The 18350-nt window shown below is 35.5% G+C and overlaps 1 protein-coding gene across 31 annotated transcripts in view; it reads right to left on the bottom strand.

The window, feature by feature from the left end:
- Positions 1-18350, bottom strand: part of HDAC9 (histone deacetylase 9) — an 825073-nt gene that overhangs the window by 484446 nt on the left and 322277 nt on the right. For 10 of the 31 annotated variants that reach the window (XM_032642337.1, XM_032642331.1, XM_032642308.1 and 7 more), the window contains 4 exons: positions 11893-12134; positions 7066-7216; positions 5932-6058; positions 3537-3658 (listed from right to left, as the gene is read on the bottom strand). In XM_032642337.1, the coding sequence (XP_032498228.1) occupies positions 3537-3658; positions 5932-6058; positions 7066-7216; positions 11893-12134 (642 nt within the window). Of the gene's footprint in view, positions 1-3536; positions 3659-5931; positions 6059-7050; positions 7217-11892; positions 12135-18350 lie in introns of all 31 variants that reach the window. The other 21 variants (XM_032642313.1, XM_032642327.1, XM_032642311.1 and 18 more) reach the window with 5 other exon arrangements.

Genomic DNA, 18350 nt, shown 5'->3' with positions numbered 1-18350 from the left:
TACTATTTCAAAAGTACCCGGACCCAGAAGCTTCCTTTCCCTATTTTATAGTTCATTATCAGTCCCGCAGAGCATTATATTAGAGGAAAAAAAAATCACCTACTACAGCATGATATAATTTGCAGCCAAAACCTAAAGTTCAGTAAAATAATCCAAATTTCAGAATCAACAAATTCTTGTGTTATGGAACAAAAGTAATCACAGAGGGTAATTCTAAAAGGAAGTGCTACTTTAAGTGTGGGCAATAAATATAAAAATTTCGAAAATTATTTTATTCTTAACTTCAGAACCAATTATGATAGCCTTTGACGGTCATTCATTGTTACAAAAGGAGCAAAAGACTCTCAACTCTTACATTTAAAAGAAAAGTGAATTCGGAATGGGCCTGATTAGAGCTAACTATTCATATTATTCTGAGGTTTCCAAAAAGCCCAAATGCTATGAACAACTATGATTCTCCTTAGGGGAAGGAAGTAAAGGTCCACTTTGCATGACAAAGGTCAGATTTCTGCAGGCAAATGAGACTTCTATGGTTGACTGTTCCTAGGCTGTCACTGTCTGAGTCCTAAGAGGTCAAGAGAGGTTCCAAATTCTGCTCACTGCTTAGGGAACACCCCTGGGGCCACTTTAATCATTTTAAGGTCATTAGAACTTTTCTTACTTTGGTTCCAGCTTTACTCCCGTAAATCTTGCTAATGCATATTGGCAATTCAGTACTGACATAGGTTAAAAAGAAATTGAAAGTATTTAGTATTATATGCAGATCAAAAGATAGAATCCACTTAAAAACTTCTTTTAAATCTAAGATTGAAGTCAATGAAATTCAAGTAGACCTCAGAGAGTGATAATCAGGGCCCAATAGAAAAGTTACACTCTATTACGGCTGTACTGGTATTTGTACTATATGATCAATGCCACTCCTCTAGATTTCATTTAATATGATAAAGCTTTACTTGAAAATTATCTTATACAGTTTCCCTAATCATCAAATAAGTTTAACTGTGATAATATTTTATTGTTTACTTTTTTGTAATAACTATTGAGCCACTAAAATACAACAAATGCTGAAGTAAAAATTATTTGACTATATTTCAATGCTCTTCTATTTAGTGCAAACATACACCTAAACTTTCTCAAAGTGCACTGGAAATACACCAAATGGATTATATTTATAAAAGTTGGAAGAGTTTCGCCTATCTGTAATTAATGAGGGGTATCTCTAAGTATTTAGATGTGTAGAAAACATCTGTATTTAATTATATCATACTTTTCTTAGACAATAGGAATTGAATTAAGGAATATTTTGAAACCCCTATAGAGATATAAAAGTATTAACGGCTGTTCAAGAACTTTATTGGTACAATGCTTGAAAATGTTTGGTTTTACAGATCAGCAGCCTGACACTTCATAAATATCAGATATTCAATATAAAGGGAAGAAACTTAACGTAATGGGCAAATACAGAAAATACACCACTAGAAAAGACAAGGGCTGTACCTTTTCGCTATCATTACATATCACATAAAGAGATACAGAAGATGAGTTTCATATTAGTACAGATTTGAATTAAATTTTGTAAGGTATATAATAAGCAGGATTTCTCTGAGAAATTCTACAAGAATAAATTAACAGCTTGCTATTCATTCTTCAGAGGAAAAATCCTAAGCCGTTCTCAGGGAAACAGTGGGACACAAAAGTATGGGCTTTTAGTACTTGTCCTAAGTATTGAAAAAGATCAAATTTGCTTCCTGGATGGTTACCGGCTCCAAATGCCACTACTTTTCAAACTCAGTGTCACTTCTGCAGTCAGTTTTCAATCTCCCAGTGGTAAGAATATATTCAAAGGCTATGTGCACAGCAGGGTAGAAGTCTTTCTCCCTAAATGTAACTATATCACTCATCAGTAACCTCCTGCCATAAGGGGACTTGTGTTTTCTTTCCTTTTAGTGACTCCTTAGGCTCTTGAATGCCAGTCACTGCCCTAAGACCTGGGGCAATATTCACATAATCTCTGTCAATAGTTCCTACACATGCCATTGGTGCAACTAAATGTCAAGGCTGCAGATCAAAGTCCCCACATTCTAAAATCCATGTCCTTTATGGATCAATTTTCATAAACTATATGCCATGTTTTAGAAATATGTGGAGGCTCACTCTTTACTTTGTTCCTTTTATCCCAGAGAAGTTTATTTACATGAAAGGCAATCTGATTTGTAGATAAGAGTGTGAAATTCTCATGCAATACATAAAACTCACTCTTTCCTTTGCACAGCCTTCCATTGAAGTATCTTACTATATCTGATATCTTATAGTAGAAATGTGAACATCTTTCGGCTATTAAAATAAAAAGGCACAAATTGCTTTACAATACTTGGCCATCCTTCCTCAGTGCCTGGTACAATACGGGCTAGATGACAGAATAAATTCTTACTCATGATTGATTTTATTTTTAAATCTTCATTATGCTAGAAGTAAATTATAAGACAGAAAATAGCTTCAGCACGTGTTTTTACAATCTATATCCATTTTAATTATTCAAAATTCCTTGGGAAAATGAATATAATTATTGGAAATAATTTTCACTCTGTAGATTTTATATACAAATTAAACAGATCTATAGTTCTTCAAGTAGATCTGAGTAAAATACAATGGACCAAACTCTCTGCTCTGAGTATCTCTTCACATCAATTGTGGTTATAAAATTTTTTTAAATTTACAACTTCCTCTAAAGAACTATATTTAGAAAATCTCAAAATATTTAGAACATAATGTATACAACTGCTATTTATGCTTCTACCTAGCTAAAATTTAAATATATTTATTATAGAGGTAAGAGCATGTAACACATTAAATATGCACATACCAGAGGGCTAAAAAGGAATATGGGGAAAACAAACATAGACTGTAAAGCTATAGAGCTGTTTACTAAATTCCAAATTTATTACAGATTCATTGTCCCAGTTCCCCTAAGCAAATTTTAATACAATTACATGAGATTATTAGCTACAAAGCTTCACCATGAGTTCTCCTGTAATCTGTGAGACACTAGGCAAGTCACTTACTCAGGAGCTAGCCTTGGCCTTATCTGTTTTAGTAAACAATTAAAATTTAAGGTTTTTAAAAGTGGGAGGAAAAGATTATTTCCATTTTTGTAGTAAATGGCTGCGGCTCAACAGAAAATCAGAAAAATGGAGGAAATTACATGGAGGAAATTAACGGAGAAGATTTAAATTTTCTGAGAAATCAAATTTCTATTTTCTTTAATTCTTCTCTTTATTGCTAATAAGAAAATAATTTGTCTAAAACCCAAATGTGACTAACCTTTAAATTAAAAAAGCTACTTTGATAATATACTGAATGAACTGATATAGAAATAGGAGTGTGTGTGTGCGCGTCTGCTTATGCTGAGGGCAGAGGTGGAGAGAGCCTGATGGCTATGATTCAAATCCTTTGACGCTCCCCTAGAGGTATGGCAAAATAAAGCTGCAGGAAGGTCATGGAAGAGCAAGTGGAGTCTTCTTGTGGAACTGACTTACCAGTTTTTCGAAGAGGGAAATCGTCCTTTGCATCTTGTGCTCCTGGTAATGTGTATTTGTAGGATGGAGACGTTCCACTCAGGGGTGGAGAGCTTTGATCCAATGACGTGTGGTGGGCAGCCCTACAAAAGAAAAAGAGGGTTCACCATTTCCCCTTGAGTTTTTACTGCACATTGGTCAGCAATAATCGGTTGCACATGCTGTAACACGTGTCTCAGCTGTGTTTATGTTCTTTCTTTTCAGTGTGTACAAACCACAGCCTCATGTAACCAAGTTCAATTTAGCAGTATGTTACGGAATGATGCAGGATGCCCAAGAATGCCCACTGTGTGTTTGGTCACACAGTCACATAGAAAAGTTTGCTTCACTAAAGGAGAGAATTTACCCAGAGCCTGAGATTTGACATCTGAGATTATTGTGTATGTTTTCTTAAGAGCCATATTAGTGGAAAAGTCATCACCCGAATCCCTTTTAGTCAATAATGTAGAACAACCAAGGTAAAAGTAAACATACAGAAGGACTTCATTTAAAAAAAACTGCTAGGTAGTACATGAGAGTACATGAGGGTGCCTTTCTACTGGAGAGACAGTACTGTGCGTATAGCCTCAGGTTTCCAAACTTCTACAGCAGTTTCAAGGTAAAGGCTGGAGACACATCCTTCTTCAATATGAACCTGACCTTTTAAAATCTTTTGTCTGTCCTGCATTAATACAGTAAAAGAGATGCAATTGTGCTACTGGAGAATAGCTTAGGACTGAACATAGATTACCCAGTGGATATAAACATCTATAATCATTATATATGGAGAAAATATAGATAGGGCGTAGTATCACCACCATGATGATTCTACCAATATTATTTATTTGAATCAACATTCTCAAGAATTACCTGGTGTAAGGATATTTTATCTAGCCATAACTGGCAAAAAGTATTAAGTTCAGATTTCATAAATTAATGACTTATGGTTGTCCAGGAGTTGGACCCTACTGAAGTTCAGTTCAGTACAAAAAAAAGGATTCCTAAGTAACATTTGAGAGCCATGTCGAATATACCCAAGGGAACAGCTAAAGAATTTTCAGCTGACAAGTTGTTTGCATGTAGTTGTTTCCACTTAACAACAACAACAACAAAGGTATTATCTTTTCTTACAACAGGTTTTAACTTAGAAGGAACATGAGTTAGTTATAAATTATGTATGTAATTTTAGGTAATAAGACAGAATTTCTTTTTCAATACTTTTTGATGTTGATTGAACACGTGAAAATTTTCTTCAGGGACTGGTTTCTCAAGTCAATTGACACGCATGGTATAAATTATGTAAACCATTAAAAAATATTTATATAGCATTCTAGAATCTGCCTCATCTTTTTTTCTGGATGCAGAGAAGGGAAGATACTTATAATATAGAATTATAAGAACAATAACTCTTTTAATAGAACTCCTGGCATGCTTGAAATGTCAATGTAACAGAGTATCAAATAATCAAGTTTTTACTCCCTTATCATTATGATGTGATTAAAAAATATGTAAGTGTAAAATCCTAAACATATTTTTTAAATATGAGAGAGATGAAACTATGATCTATTAGTCTATTATCCAAATATGCTTTGCCTATCAGTTCTTCCCCTGATTTTTAAAAAATATCACCTCCTTCATACTTTACAGAAGGAAGAATTGTGTGTTGCACAGTATCTCTTTACTAGACTTGGAGAAAGATGGTTGCATAAAAAACTGTAATACCGCAGTATGTTATGTTGTCAGCTTGTGTGTTAAAAGCCAATCTACTCTCATTTTACAGGGTGGGAAGAAATGAGATGAGGTGGGCACGGGTAAACTAGTCACTGAAGACTTAGATATATCAGTTACTTTTCTTTTTCTTTCTTTCTTTCTTAATTAAGTCAAAAATCTTCTGGACTTTTAAAAATAATTCAGATCTCCACCTTATTTCAAGCCAAGTAAAATAAAATCTCAACCAGCCAAATCTTCAGAAATTATTGTAAAGATATCAGATGCACCATCTGAGAATAGAAAAATGCAAAATATGAATTAATTTCTATGCCCCACCCTACATTTGTCAGCTATTCATTTGGCAAAGAACATGTATAATACTTTCTAGCCCTCAAGATGATACTTGCTAACATTTATTTAAGAGCTGGTCTCTGTTACATACTTTACCACATTGTTTCACAGGACCTTCCCAGAAACCCTAGAGGGCAGGTACTATTATCGTCCTCTTTTTATAGAATAAAAACCTGAGCCTTGGAGAATTTGAGGAGCTTGCCCATGGCCTTATAGCTGAGAACTTGGCAGCCCAAGGATTTGTGCCCAGGTTGGCTGAATTGAGAACCTGTGATCTTTACCCCTGGGACTGAAAAAAGCCAAACACTGAACATACGTGTACCAGAGCTTGGGATGGCGGCTCACGGAATGATTTTTTCCATTAGTTGGAGTGTCTTTTGTTGCTGATTTACTCAACAGGAATTCTTGAAGCTTCTGCTTTACTTCTGTACTTGCCACTGCCCCTGAAACACACACATACAGAAACAGATGGTGATTTGCGGTTCTGTCCTTTCAAGCCTCTGGAATATTTAGCAAAAATTAAGAAGTAACACCACTCGTCACGGCATATGAAGTTTTCCTATTAAAAGAAGAAACCAGAGTCTAAACAGCCTTTAGAAAATGACATAGTAATATTTTGTGACTACTGCTTCAACTGCCAATTTTCAAAAGACCTTCGATGATTTCTTTAATTGCTTTTGCAGAAAGGGGATTCCCAGAATTAATACTAACTTTTTCCTAAGCTTTAAAAAATACTGCTGAGGAACAGAACACTGCTTTTTAAAAGTCAAGAATCTTGGGGGACCATATAAGTGATTAAGCAAATTAAAATGAGCTCTTCTGAATTGCTAGTTTGAAAAACTTTTTTAAAAAGCACTTTTGCCCATTAAACAAATAAATATTGCTGACAATTCCAGTTTAAGTCATCACATTTTAAACCTTGCTACGACCTGATTTTGAACTGACCTCATACAGGGGAATTATTTGGATCTGTCTCCCTCTTGTGGATAGTTGCTTTTTTAAAAAAAAAAAAAAACAAAAAAAATTCTACCTTAAATCTTCTCAAAGTTTGGGTACTTGAAAACTAAATGAGACAAGGCTTGACTTATTAAAGAGCAATTATTACTTGAGCAGGAGGAAGGTATGGTGGAGTAATGAGGAAGTGTTTATTATTAAACACAATGGCATAGCTATATTGCCTTAGTATAACATTATTTTTAAGGTTCAAAACAACAGAAATTAGCATCTTTGCCAAACAATGCTATGTTTACTTCTGGAGATGCTTGTAGACTAAATGCAGAGAGCTGATATGTGAATGTCAAAGCCTTACATTTGGGTCCATAATGTATTCTTTTGCTTAAACACAGACAATTTTGACAAGTTTAATTCCACTCTTTATCAGGCTCCTTTCTGAATGACCATCAGCTAAAGATGAGGGAAGAGATCCGTCTTTTACCCTGGTGCCTCTTACTTTCTCGTCCTCTATCTTTGCCTCTGAGAGGAGGAAGCTGCTGTTCTCTGCGATGCCTCTCTACTTCCTGTTCTTGCCTCTGCTGCTCCAGTTTCTGCTCCTTTTCTAGCAGTTCTTGTTGCTGTTTTATGGCTAGAAGTTCCTGTTGCAACTTGCGAGAAGAGAAAGACATGAGAGTGTGCAATTTCTTTAGACTTCATAGTCATCAATGACCAAAATCGAAATGTTATGAGCTTTTGGAAATTATTTGTATTTACTTTACATTTTACCCATTTTTTGGTATATTATTGAAATCTAAAGACAAGCAACTAATGCCATAAATGGTCTGAAGGTCACTAACAAGAAAGTTTTTAGGTAGTTTCAACACCTATGCCGTCCTATCACAATATTACCAAATTCACTCAGATCTTCAGTTCCTTGAGTAACTTTCCTTTGTGCATCTGAAATACATGATACAGGCAAAGAAAGGCAGGAACTTCCCAGAAGTCTGTTTTACCAATTCCCTTGCAACATAAACAAATGAAATCTTCACTTCTTATCCTGAGAAACTGTGTGAACATAATCAAATTGAATAGAATAGTGAGATATGAGTTAATTTGGGGGAAAGCTACCTGAAATAAAACGAAGGCTAAAAATTTCAAAACCTTCCAAGAAGGTTTTCAAAAGATGAATGCAATCTGTATATCCATAACAAGCTCTTCTCTCAAAATAGCAAAGTCTAATTAGTTCACTCAGTGCACAAAACCCTTCAGATTAGAGACTGGTCAAGAAGAAATCACTTCCATCAGACTACACTTTGATGCACTGTTGTTTGGCTGTCTGAATCCCTTGAGTTCACTTCCAAATAAGGTACATCATGAATATAAAGCATTCTTAATAACCATTTTGAGGGCTTCCCTGGTGGCGCAGTGGTTGAGAATCTGCCTGCCAATGCATGGACACGGCTTTGAGCCCTGGTCCGGGAAGATCCCACATGCCGCGGAGCAACTAGGCCCGTGAGCCACAACTACTGAGCCTGTGCGTCTGGAGCTTGTGCTCCGCAACAAGAGAGGCCGCGACAGTGAGAGGCCCGTGCATCGCGATGAAGAGTGGCCCCCGCTCGCCGCAACTAGAGAAAGCCCACGCACAGAAACGAAGACCCAACACAGCCATAAATAAATAAATAAATAAAATTTAAAAAAAAAACACAAAACCATTTTGAGATGTCAATTTTCTCTCAGACTAAGAAACAGACATGGAATAATCATAAATGTGCCCACTGAGGAATAACTCAAGACTGAGTTCTACTAGGCTCTGACATTACTAGATACGAGATCTAGACAACACTAAGCCACTCAGAGAACTGGTTCCTCATATATAAGACAGAGGAATAATCTCCACCATGCATCATGTTCATAAATGCATATGAAATTTAAGTTGTAAGTTTGAACAATACTAATTTTGCTTATTATTACTATTTTAAACTCTAAATACTAATGAAGTTAGTATAATTTGCTGTTTATATGAGATAGGTGCCTAAAATTCTGAAATTTACACAGCACAGTAACAGAACAAAAATAACAAGTTATATGGAATGGCATCAGAGTCACTGTGGAGCAACAGGAAGCCAACTCTGCATGTCAAGCATGATAGCTTCACTAATCCCAGAAGGACATGGCTAGAAGCATTTCTGGTTAATTTTCAAATTACAGTCTTTGACATTTTGGATTTGATCCACCAGTCTCTTAATAAGTGTTTTTAGATACTCCATTCTAACAAAAAATTTCATAATTCTGCTTAAACTTTGCCTTAAATGTTAATTCTATATAGATATTGGGGTTGATCAAGTTGATTTATTGCTTCACTCAAAGCCCCAGTGGAATTGAATATTAATCTCTCTTAGGAATTAGAAAAGCACACAATTTAATTTCCACAGCTACTATTCATTATCAAAGATTGCAGGAATGAGGTTTAAAAAAAAAAAAAAAAAAGAAACAAAACATCACTCCTCCAGTTTCATGTTCTAGTCCAAGACAGAGGCAGAATGAAGTAGTAGCTTTGGAGGTAGATGAGGCAAGATTACAAATCCTGGAGGATCCACTTACTGGCTGTGTAGCCTTGGGCAAGTTACAGTGTTTCTGCCTCAGGTTACTAGGTGGAAAAATGGGATAACAGCATCTAACTCAACAGATGATTATAGAAGCCAAAGATTCCAAACACTAATATAAGTAAAGCATCATGCTGTGTCTTCCTCATAAAAGTAAAATCTAGATGAATGTTAAAAGCATCAACTTTTAGTCCTATGCATAAAAAATATAAAACAATAAAATTTAAAAAATTTTAGAGCAAAGAAACTTCTTAAACTTAAAGGGAAATTTTAAGTATGACTTTAGTTTCCAAAAAAGCAACTTAATACTTTAGAAAATAATTCCAAACACTAAGTTTTCCTTAGCTATCTCAGAATCATTTTTCTCCCTCCCCTTTTCCAATATTTGCTAGGTGTCAGTAAACCTGCTATATACTACCTTGTTTGGGCTAAAGTAACAATTACGTACTTGATACTATTAACTTTTGAGTAAAATAAACAATTAATTACTTTAAAAAATTTTATGTTGATCTTTACAACTACAAAAGGCATCAAACATAAATGAAAAGAACTATCTAAAGCTGTAACTTATCAGTATTGCCCTATATTCAGGGCAACACCACTTGCATACCACAGCAAAACGAAACAAACCTTCAACAATGGGGAAGAATATAAATTTTACTCATTCATCATTGCCATTTTAACATGCCTAGAATGAATGAAGAAGGAAATCTGGACATTATTGTTACTATTATTGTTTCAAAGGTCAAACTGAAATAAATGTTCCAGAATCACTCAAAAATAAGTCTATAAACTAAATGAAGGTTTCCTATACTGCAAAATACAACCAGGATTCCATATGAGACTTAAAACAAAATCCTCACTCTTATTTTTAAGGTATCTTATGGGTCAATATATTGTAAGCGTCTTTTAGTAAAGTTCACTAGTTAAAGGAAAAAAATACCACATTTTACATCAGGTATCAAAGAGCCTTTTTCTGAAAGTAAGTTAAAATAGGTCTTCCAGGCTAAGGAAATATAAAACAAGGAACATAGGAAAGAAAAAGCATTTTTACCCTCTGAGACACTGTAATATCAATGTGGTAAAATTATATAATATTAACATAAATTAGTTATCTATATTAACCCCACATACATGTGCTTGTATTTTACTTGCAAGTGAGTAAAAGATCAATTTCTGCAGGGCAGAAATTGAGACACAGATGTAGAGAACAAACGTATGGACACCAAGGGGGAGAAAGGGGTGGGGGTGGTGGTGGCGGTGTGATGAATTGGGAGATAGGGTTTGACATGTATACACTGATGTGTATAAAATGGGGATGACTAAGAAGAACCTGCTGTATAAAAAAATACATTTAAAAAAGTGCAAAAGGAAAAGAAATCAAGTGTCTATAACACAATATAATAAAAATGAAATAATATAACATATACTTTATTATATTAATAAGTTAACATAAGTTAAGTCACTTTTGAAGGAGTTGGACATAAAAGTAGACTTTTTTATTACAAATATTTGCTACTTTATATTACTGTCATAATAAATTCAAATTAAACATCTACTAAGTCAGACCAAAATAGCTTTGTTTTAATTAGTTTTGTCAAGAAGTTGAAAGACATTTTACAAATAAAGCAGAAGTAATATTTATCTCTGAGGGTACAAGAGACTAAATAGATACACAGACACTGATAATAAAATACTCCATCATACATAATTGTGGGATATGGACATATTTCTCCTAGAATAATTTAAACAACTTGGGTCTCTAATTGTCAACTACTCCCAAAACTGTTTCAATAAATTCTTATCTACAGTCTATTAGACTTATATAAAAACACTGAAAATATATGTATCAGTTTCTTTATATAAAATTTTGTTGAGCTTTTCATTATGCTATTATTTTGAATGTATACATTATGAGGTCTTTTCCATAAGGAAGATTAGGACATACTCAGAACATCTACTTATAGAGCACTCAGAATATCTACTTATAGACCAAAGACAAAAATAAAAAAAGGCTCTCTTCACATAAAGGGATTAATTTATCCTCTCTGGTGAATAGTATATACAGATTCTTTTTTTTAAATTAATTTTTATTGGACTGTAGTTGCTTTACAATGCTGTGTTAGTTTCTACCGTACAGCAAAATGAATCAGCTATATGTATACATACATACATACATATATATATATGGCTCTTTTTTGGATTTCCTTCCCATTTAGGTCACCACAGTGCATTAGGTAGAGTTCCCTGTGCTACATAGTATGTTCTCATTAGTTACCTATTTATACATAGTATCAGTAGTGTGTATGTGTCAACCCCAATCTCCCAATTCCCCCCTCTCCCCCTCCCTTTCCCCCTTTGTATCCATACATTTGTTATTAGAAATATAAAATGGGTCTTTCCATGCTCGTGGTTCTTCTTGGTGGAGAGCAGATGGGGCAAATGGACAAAAGCATGTAGAAGAGAATCTTAAAAAGGGTGGGAAGTTACTATTCCTTACTATTGATGCTGTAAACTAACAGAAAAAAGAGTGGTAGAGGCTCCTCTCCAAAAAGCAAAGCAGGTTTTTGCCAGGATTCCTTTTACTTACCCAGGTTTTTCACTAGTACAATCAAAGTTTCCTCCCAGCCATGCATCCATATCTTTTCATAGTGAAATATCCCTCCACTGCTCCCTCTTATGCCCATGTTATGGTGCAGGCTCCCTGAGTCAATGGTCAGAGACAAAGAAACGTTTGCTACCTTGATGTGCTCCTGAAGCTGAGCCTGGTGCTGCCGTGTCAAGTTCTCATGCTGTTTCTGAAACTCTGCGATCAAGAGCTGCTTCTGGATTTGCTGCTGTTGCTGGATGAGGAGTAACTCCTGCTGAAGTTGCTTCTCACGGACTACAGGGTCCACCACGGGCATCATCATCCTGAGGTCTGTCCTTAGGTCTAAAGGCGAGATGGGCTCCAGGCCCACAGGAACCTCTGATTTTACATCAACTGGAGAGACAGAAAAAAAGGATGGAGGATAGAGGACAGAAAATTAGCACATTGACTTGGAAACAAATGAAAAGTGAAAGACACTATATCCCATTAGACAAATTTTACATCAACAAATCTAGTCTTTTTTTTCACAAGGATGGTAAAAGGTCTTCTGTATATCAGGCTTGATAAAATGAACCACAGGCTAATTTTCAGCCAGCAATTTGTACTCTGCTGTGAAATCTTCCACATTTCCCTTTTTCAAAGAGATGACTCCAAAGATTCACGGATATCAAAGTTGTTCATAAAACTTATTCTACTGGACCACTTACCAAATTCAAGTCAACTTAGGATAAAAAAATGCAACTCTATCGAGGAAAAGATGTCATGTTATATTAGAAAACTTCTAACACAACTAAATTTGCACACTTGCAAACATTTTTGTTTGTAATCAGAGTCAGAAAACATATTCTAAGATATATTCCTTATGAAGTAAACCTTTTAAAATAATGTATTTGTAGGGCTACTGGACCTACCAAAGAAAAAGTAAAAATATGCAAGCTAAAACGTGGGAAATGGTGAGTAGAAAGAAAATACAGACCCAGGGTAGACAGAAGTCACCTAATTTTCAATTTCAAATCATTGTAAAAATTTAAAAACTATTGGAACAACAACAACCAAAAATGCTTCTATAAATCGACTTTGATATTCAGGCTGCCAATTTTCAACCTCTGCTCTAAATCGAAATGCCTAGAACTTCCCTGGTGGTCCAGTGGTAAAGAATCCGCCTTACAATGCATGGGACGCGGGTTCGATCCCTGGTCAAGGAACTAAGATCCCACATGCTGTGGGGCAAGCCGCGCGCCACAACTACTGAGCTCATGGGCCTCAACTAGAGCCCATGTGCTGCAAACTACAGCGCCCGTGCGCCCTGGAGCCTGGGTGCCACAACTAGAGAAGAGAAAACCCACACCCCACAACTAGAGAGAAGCCCATGCACCACAACGAAGTGCATGGTGCATCCAGAAGCAGCTCTGATGCAGCCAAAAATAAATAAATAAAATAAATAAATAATAAATAAAACCTTAAAAAAAAAATCTAAATGCCTGTTCCCATAACTTTTAAAAGGATGTATCACCCTCAGGGTAACTGTGTTATCCTGAGTGTGTTATTTAAGTTCTCTAGGTCTCAGTTCCCTCATATGCAAAATGGAGATAATTACCATTAACAATAACAACACAGAGTTGTTAAAAGGATTAAATGTGATAATCCACTCAAAGATTGACAACATATATCCCTCAATAAATGCTTTTTCTAAAAAAATTATGTAAAAACAAATTTCCTGTGTATTAAAATAAATCATCAACACTGTGGGGCTAACCAAACAAAAATATGGAGCCAGTATGAAAATAAAATTGTTTATGATTTCTATTAAATATTAGAAAATAGAAACACTAAAACATCTAGAAAAATTATAAAACAAGAAAACAAAGAAACATAGCCAAACTAAAAAAAAAAAAAATCCACCTTCACTAGTAAAGATATGCAAAATTTTAAATAAAAATAAGGCATTTTCTAATGATTAAATATCATATATATGATTCACATATATGCATATGTGTATGTACAACATTCGCTTGTATAGGGTAAACATATGACCAAGTAGACAATTATATGTTGCAAGTGGCACTGCCAGTTGGCTTAAAACTTCTGAAAAAGTGATACGTGATATCACAATCTGGTGACATCTGTCAAGAGACATTAAGTATTTCTACCATTTGATTCAGGTTTGCCAACTCTTGGAATATATCTTAAAGAGATAATACTAACAGGAAGAAACAGTTCAATGTCATACTGTTTACTGAAGTATTATCATTTTAATTGAAATCACCAACTACAAGGAAATGTCTAGTAAAATATGTCACATCCATTTCATGGAAAAATATGCAATCATTAAAAATAATGTTATGGGAACATGAAAAATGCTGTTGTAACATTAAGTGAAAGAACAATAATAAAAATGACATATACCCTATGATAACTCTTTAAAAATTAGTTAATTTAGTCAATGTACATTTACTGAGAACCTTAAATTCCCAAGGTGATTCTAGATGTTTGGGTTCGGTAGTAAAACTAAAAGACAAAAAAATTCTAGCCCTCATAGAGCATATATTCTACTGGAGATTTAATGGTATTAAGTCCCTGAATTCTACCAGCAAAGACTGGTGAGATAGGGAACAAAAGAGAGTTGTATTTTGGGTGGAAATATGAATAATTTTCCCCCTTCTACTTTTCCATATTTTTACAAATTGTATCTAATGCTGTGACTCCTACTCTGAGTAACTTAAATTTGAAGACTCCAGGCTGGAAACTACAAAGTTAATATTCCATGCAAATTTAAGAGATATTTTCAGGAAGTCAATAAAGCCTAACATAAATTCTGTCTATAGAAGTTAAGGCTTCAAACACTAAATGAAACGTTAATGTCTTGCTTATCATCTGAATTGTGTGTACACACAGGCATGTGTGTGTGCAGGCACGTGTGTGTGTCAGCTTGTAGGGGTGGAGTGGGGGAACTGATATCAACCTTGGTTGCTGACACTGGTGATTTTTCAATGTATAGATCAGAAGAGCTTGCACTGACAGTGCTGTATATGCCAGTTTAATGAAAATGGGAAAACAATATCAATAAACCATAGTTTGGGGGACAACGTCTTCTAAAACATGATATTTACAAAAGGAAAAATAATAATTGTGACAGGTTTGGAACTAACTGAGGAAGATGGCCTGTAAGATCTCTTGGTCAAAAGGTCCAATGTAGAACTTTCAATTAAGGCTCTGGAGTATCATGAGATTTTGAGCATTAATTTATAGAGTTGGCGTTATTCCAACCAAAAGCAATGGCTGTTAAGCATATATTTCACTTTTACATTAAAAAGCCCAGACTAAAACCTCAGTTTTTACATGGACATCTCAGTAAACAAATTTAACCCTATAAAGGCAAAATGTAAAATTTCAAGAGATCCTGGGGTCTCTTGCTGCTGGCATTCTTATTATCCATAAACTAAAACCGTCAACCCCCCGCCCAAAAGAAGAACAAAACCCAAAAGAGATAAGGAAAACAGACCCACAGAACTCTCCAAAACAGCTAGTGTAAGCCTCAAAGGGTGATTTGACTTCTTAACCTGCTATCCCAACAGAAATGATTGTGTCTAACTGCTTGCCTTTGTTCAGAGACTAATCACTAAATTGTGAAAAATCACCCTCAACTTACAAAAACTGCTCTTGATTATAAATAATTGCCCAAGACTGAGAGAAAGAGGCAGGCAAGATCCCAGTCTTTCATCCAATTTATTCAGCAGCAATCCACATTCCATTTGTCTAGACTAAATATAGCAGCGTTTACACAAGAAATCAATAGTGCTTGCAGAGAGGAGAGCGAAGGCATGAATATTTCATCAAACTCAGAGAGAAATGGCAATCAGCAAACTGATGGTTCTGTGTAGGTCATCTCTGGCCTGCTGGATTAGTTCCTGTTACTTGGACAATAGCTCATCTCTGGTTAATCATAATCATATCACAGCCATTCTTTCTATTTTTAAAATTAATTGCATTGTGGGTGACAAAGGCTCATCGTATTCCAAAAAGAATGAAGGATTTTTCTTCCATCTTCTGTGACAGGCTAATAAGCCTCCCCAGGAGCAATAATAGTAACACAATACCAGGGCTGAGTTTCAACAAGTTACAGTCACTTACACATCACAGAATGTGAAAGAAAGGGCATTGTCCACAGCTGCTGTATTATCATAATTAGAAATAATCAACTAACAAGGAAAAATTAACAACCAATTTTAACAGGGAGGAAATGGGATCATCACTGTTCACAACATTTCTTGTCTAGGAACATGCAAATTACTTAGAACAGGTGGCCAGAGATACGTAAGTTAGAAGGAAGTTGATGATAACAGCAGCATTAATGTTACTTATCAACAAATCCTGTTTTCTTAACACATCTCATAACTTTATTTAGACTCACCTTATTTGAGATTTCAAATACATGTGACATATACATGTATATTATATGTTTATTGTTATTCTAATAGCAAATACCCAGTCAGAACATTTCCACATATATTTAGTCTTATTATCACTTTACAGAGTTCTGCTCGTTCTTTCCTCAGTGTCTTTTCTTACTAACTCTTTGATAGTTATTCCCTCCTCTACTTAGGACTTATCAACTCATGCAATTTTTTTTTTTTTTTTTGCGGTACGCAGGCCTCTCACTGTATGGCCTCTCCCGTTGCGGAGCACAGGCTCCGGACGCGCAGGCTCAGCGACCATGGCTCACAGGCCCAGCCGCTCCGCGGCATGTGAGATCTTCCCAGACCGGGGCATGGACCCGCGTCCCCTGCATTGGCAGGCGGACTCTGAACCACTGCGCCACGAGGGAAGCCCAACTCATGCAATTTTTTAGAAATAGTTTTTACTTTAAGAAACATGGAAACAAAAAAGCTCCCATTTCAAAATAAAAATCTCAGTTCATATAGATGCTTACGATAATTACATTTATTTCAGCAACATATACACCTGTTCAGCTGTAACTAAATTCCTTTGATAAATACGTTTTTTTATATACCAAGACCATTAAAGAGTTAAATCAAAGTACTAAGGATACCCTAAGTAGTCACGGCATGTTTCTTAATTTTTCACTTTAGATGCTATTATTTATAGCACAGGTATGTAGGGAGAATTTTTGTATGTTCAAAAACAGGAATCTTTGGTTGCTTCTTTATCACCTGGGTTACAAACAAGAAGCCATCCATTTTAAGAATGTTTTCAGTGAATAACTTGCAAACCTCATGGATGGAAAAATTCTAAGAATGCAAATTTTGACCATTTACAACTATCACAACAATGGTGAAGACTGTTCACGCTGTTCCTCTGAATGAGATCCCGAAGCAGTGCAGTGTAAAGCACAGGCTTTCACACACAGAAAAAAGGCACAGGCACAATCTCGCCACCAATTTGTATGTGTCAATTCAGTTACAAGTTGAAACTTGAAAAAATGTGACAAAAAATGGAACCATGTTTAACTATCTCAGTTAATATTCACAATTACAGCAGCTATAATAATATTCAGGATACAGCATCACCAGTGCTGCCCAGAGCCAGTTTATATGGAAAATAAGTTTTTACACCAAGAAATGGGTGACCACAACCACTGGCAGGTGGATGTATGAATAACGATTTCCAGATCTGGGAGAAACAAATGCTGCTCTGATCATCTGCTCAGCTCTTTTGTTCCTCCTTTCCTGCACAGAAATCTTTGGGCCTGCAGACTCCGCCCATGGGAAAAGGCTGCCTGTTGTGCTGTTTTGTGCTTTAACATCATCCTGTCAAATATGTGGGCCTGTCATTAGTTCAGGGTTCAGAAAAGAATGTGGATATGGAGAACAGTATGGAGGAGGTTTTCTTCCTTAGAAACCTGAAAATAGAACTACCATGTGACCCAGCAATCCCACTACTGGGCATACACCCAGAGAAAACCATAATTCAAAAAGATACATGCACCCCAATGTTCACTGCAGCACTATTTACAATAGCCAGGACATGGAAGCAACCTAAGTGTCCATCAACAGAGGAATGGATAAAGAAGATGTGGCACATATATACAATGGAATATATTACTCAGCCATAAAAAGGAATGAAATTGGATCATTTGTAGAGACGTGGATGGACCTAGAGACTGTCATACAGAGTGAAGTCAAAAAGAGAAAAACAAGTATCGTATTAACACATGTATGTGGAATCTATAAAGATGGTATAGATGATCTTATCTGCACAACAGAAATAGAGACACACACGTAGAGAACAAACATACGGACACCAACGGGGAGAAAGGGGTGGTGGTGGGACGAATCGGGAGAAAGCGATTGACATATATATATTGTCGATGCTATGTATAAAATACATAACTAATGAGAACCTACTGTATAGCTTAGGGAACTCTACTCAGTGCCCTGTGGTGACTTAAATGGGAAGGAAATCCAAAAAGAGGGGATATATGTATACGTATAGCTGATTCACTTTGCTGTACAACAGAAACTAACACAAAATTGTAAAGCAACTCTACTCCAATAAAAATTAATTTTAAAAAATGAAAGTGGAATATCTCTCGGATACATGTAATCCACACTTTTTCAAAGTATAGCCTTTAATAATAGTTTAAGTACA

The sequence above is a fragment of the Phocoena sinus genome, chromosome 9 (assembly GCF_008692025.1).
Source record: "Phocoena sinus isolate mPhoSin1 chromosome 9, mPhoSin1.pri, whole genome shotgun sequence".
Lineage (NCBI taxonomy): Eukaryota > Metazoa > Chordata > Mammalia > Artiodactyla > Phocoenidae > Phocoena > Phocoena sinus.
Note: the sequence above shows the minus strand (reverse complement) of the source record. Positions and strands in the feature narration are given on the sequence as shown.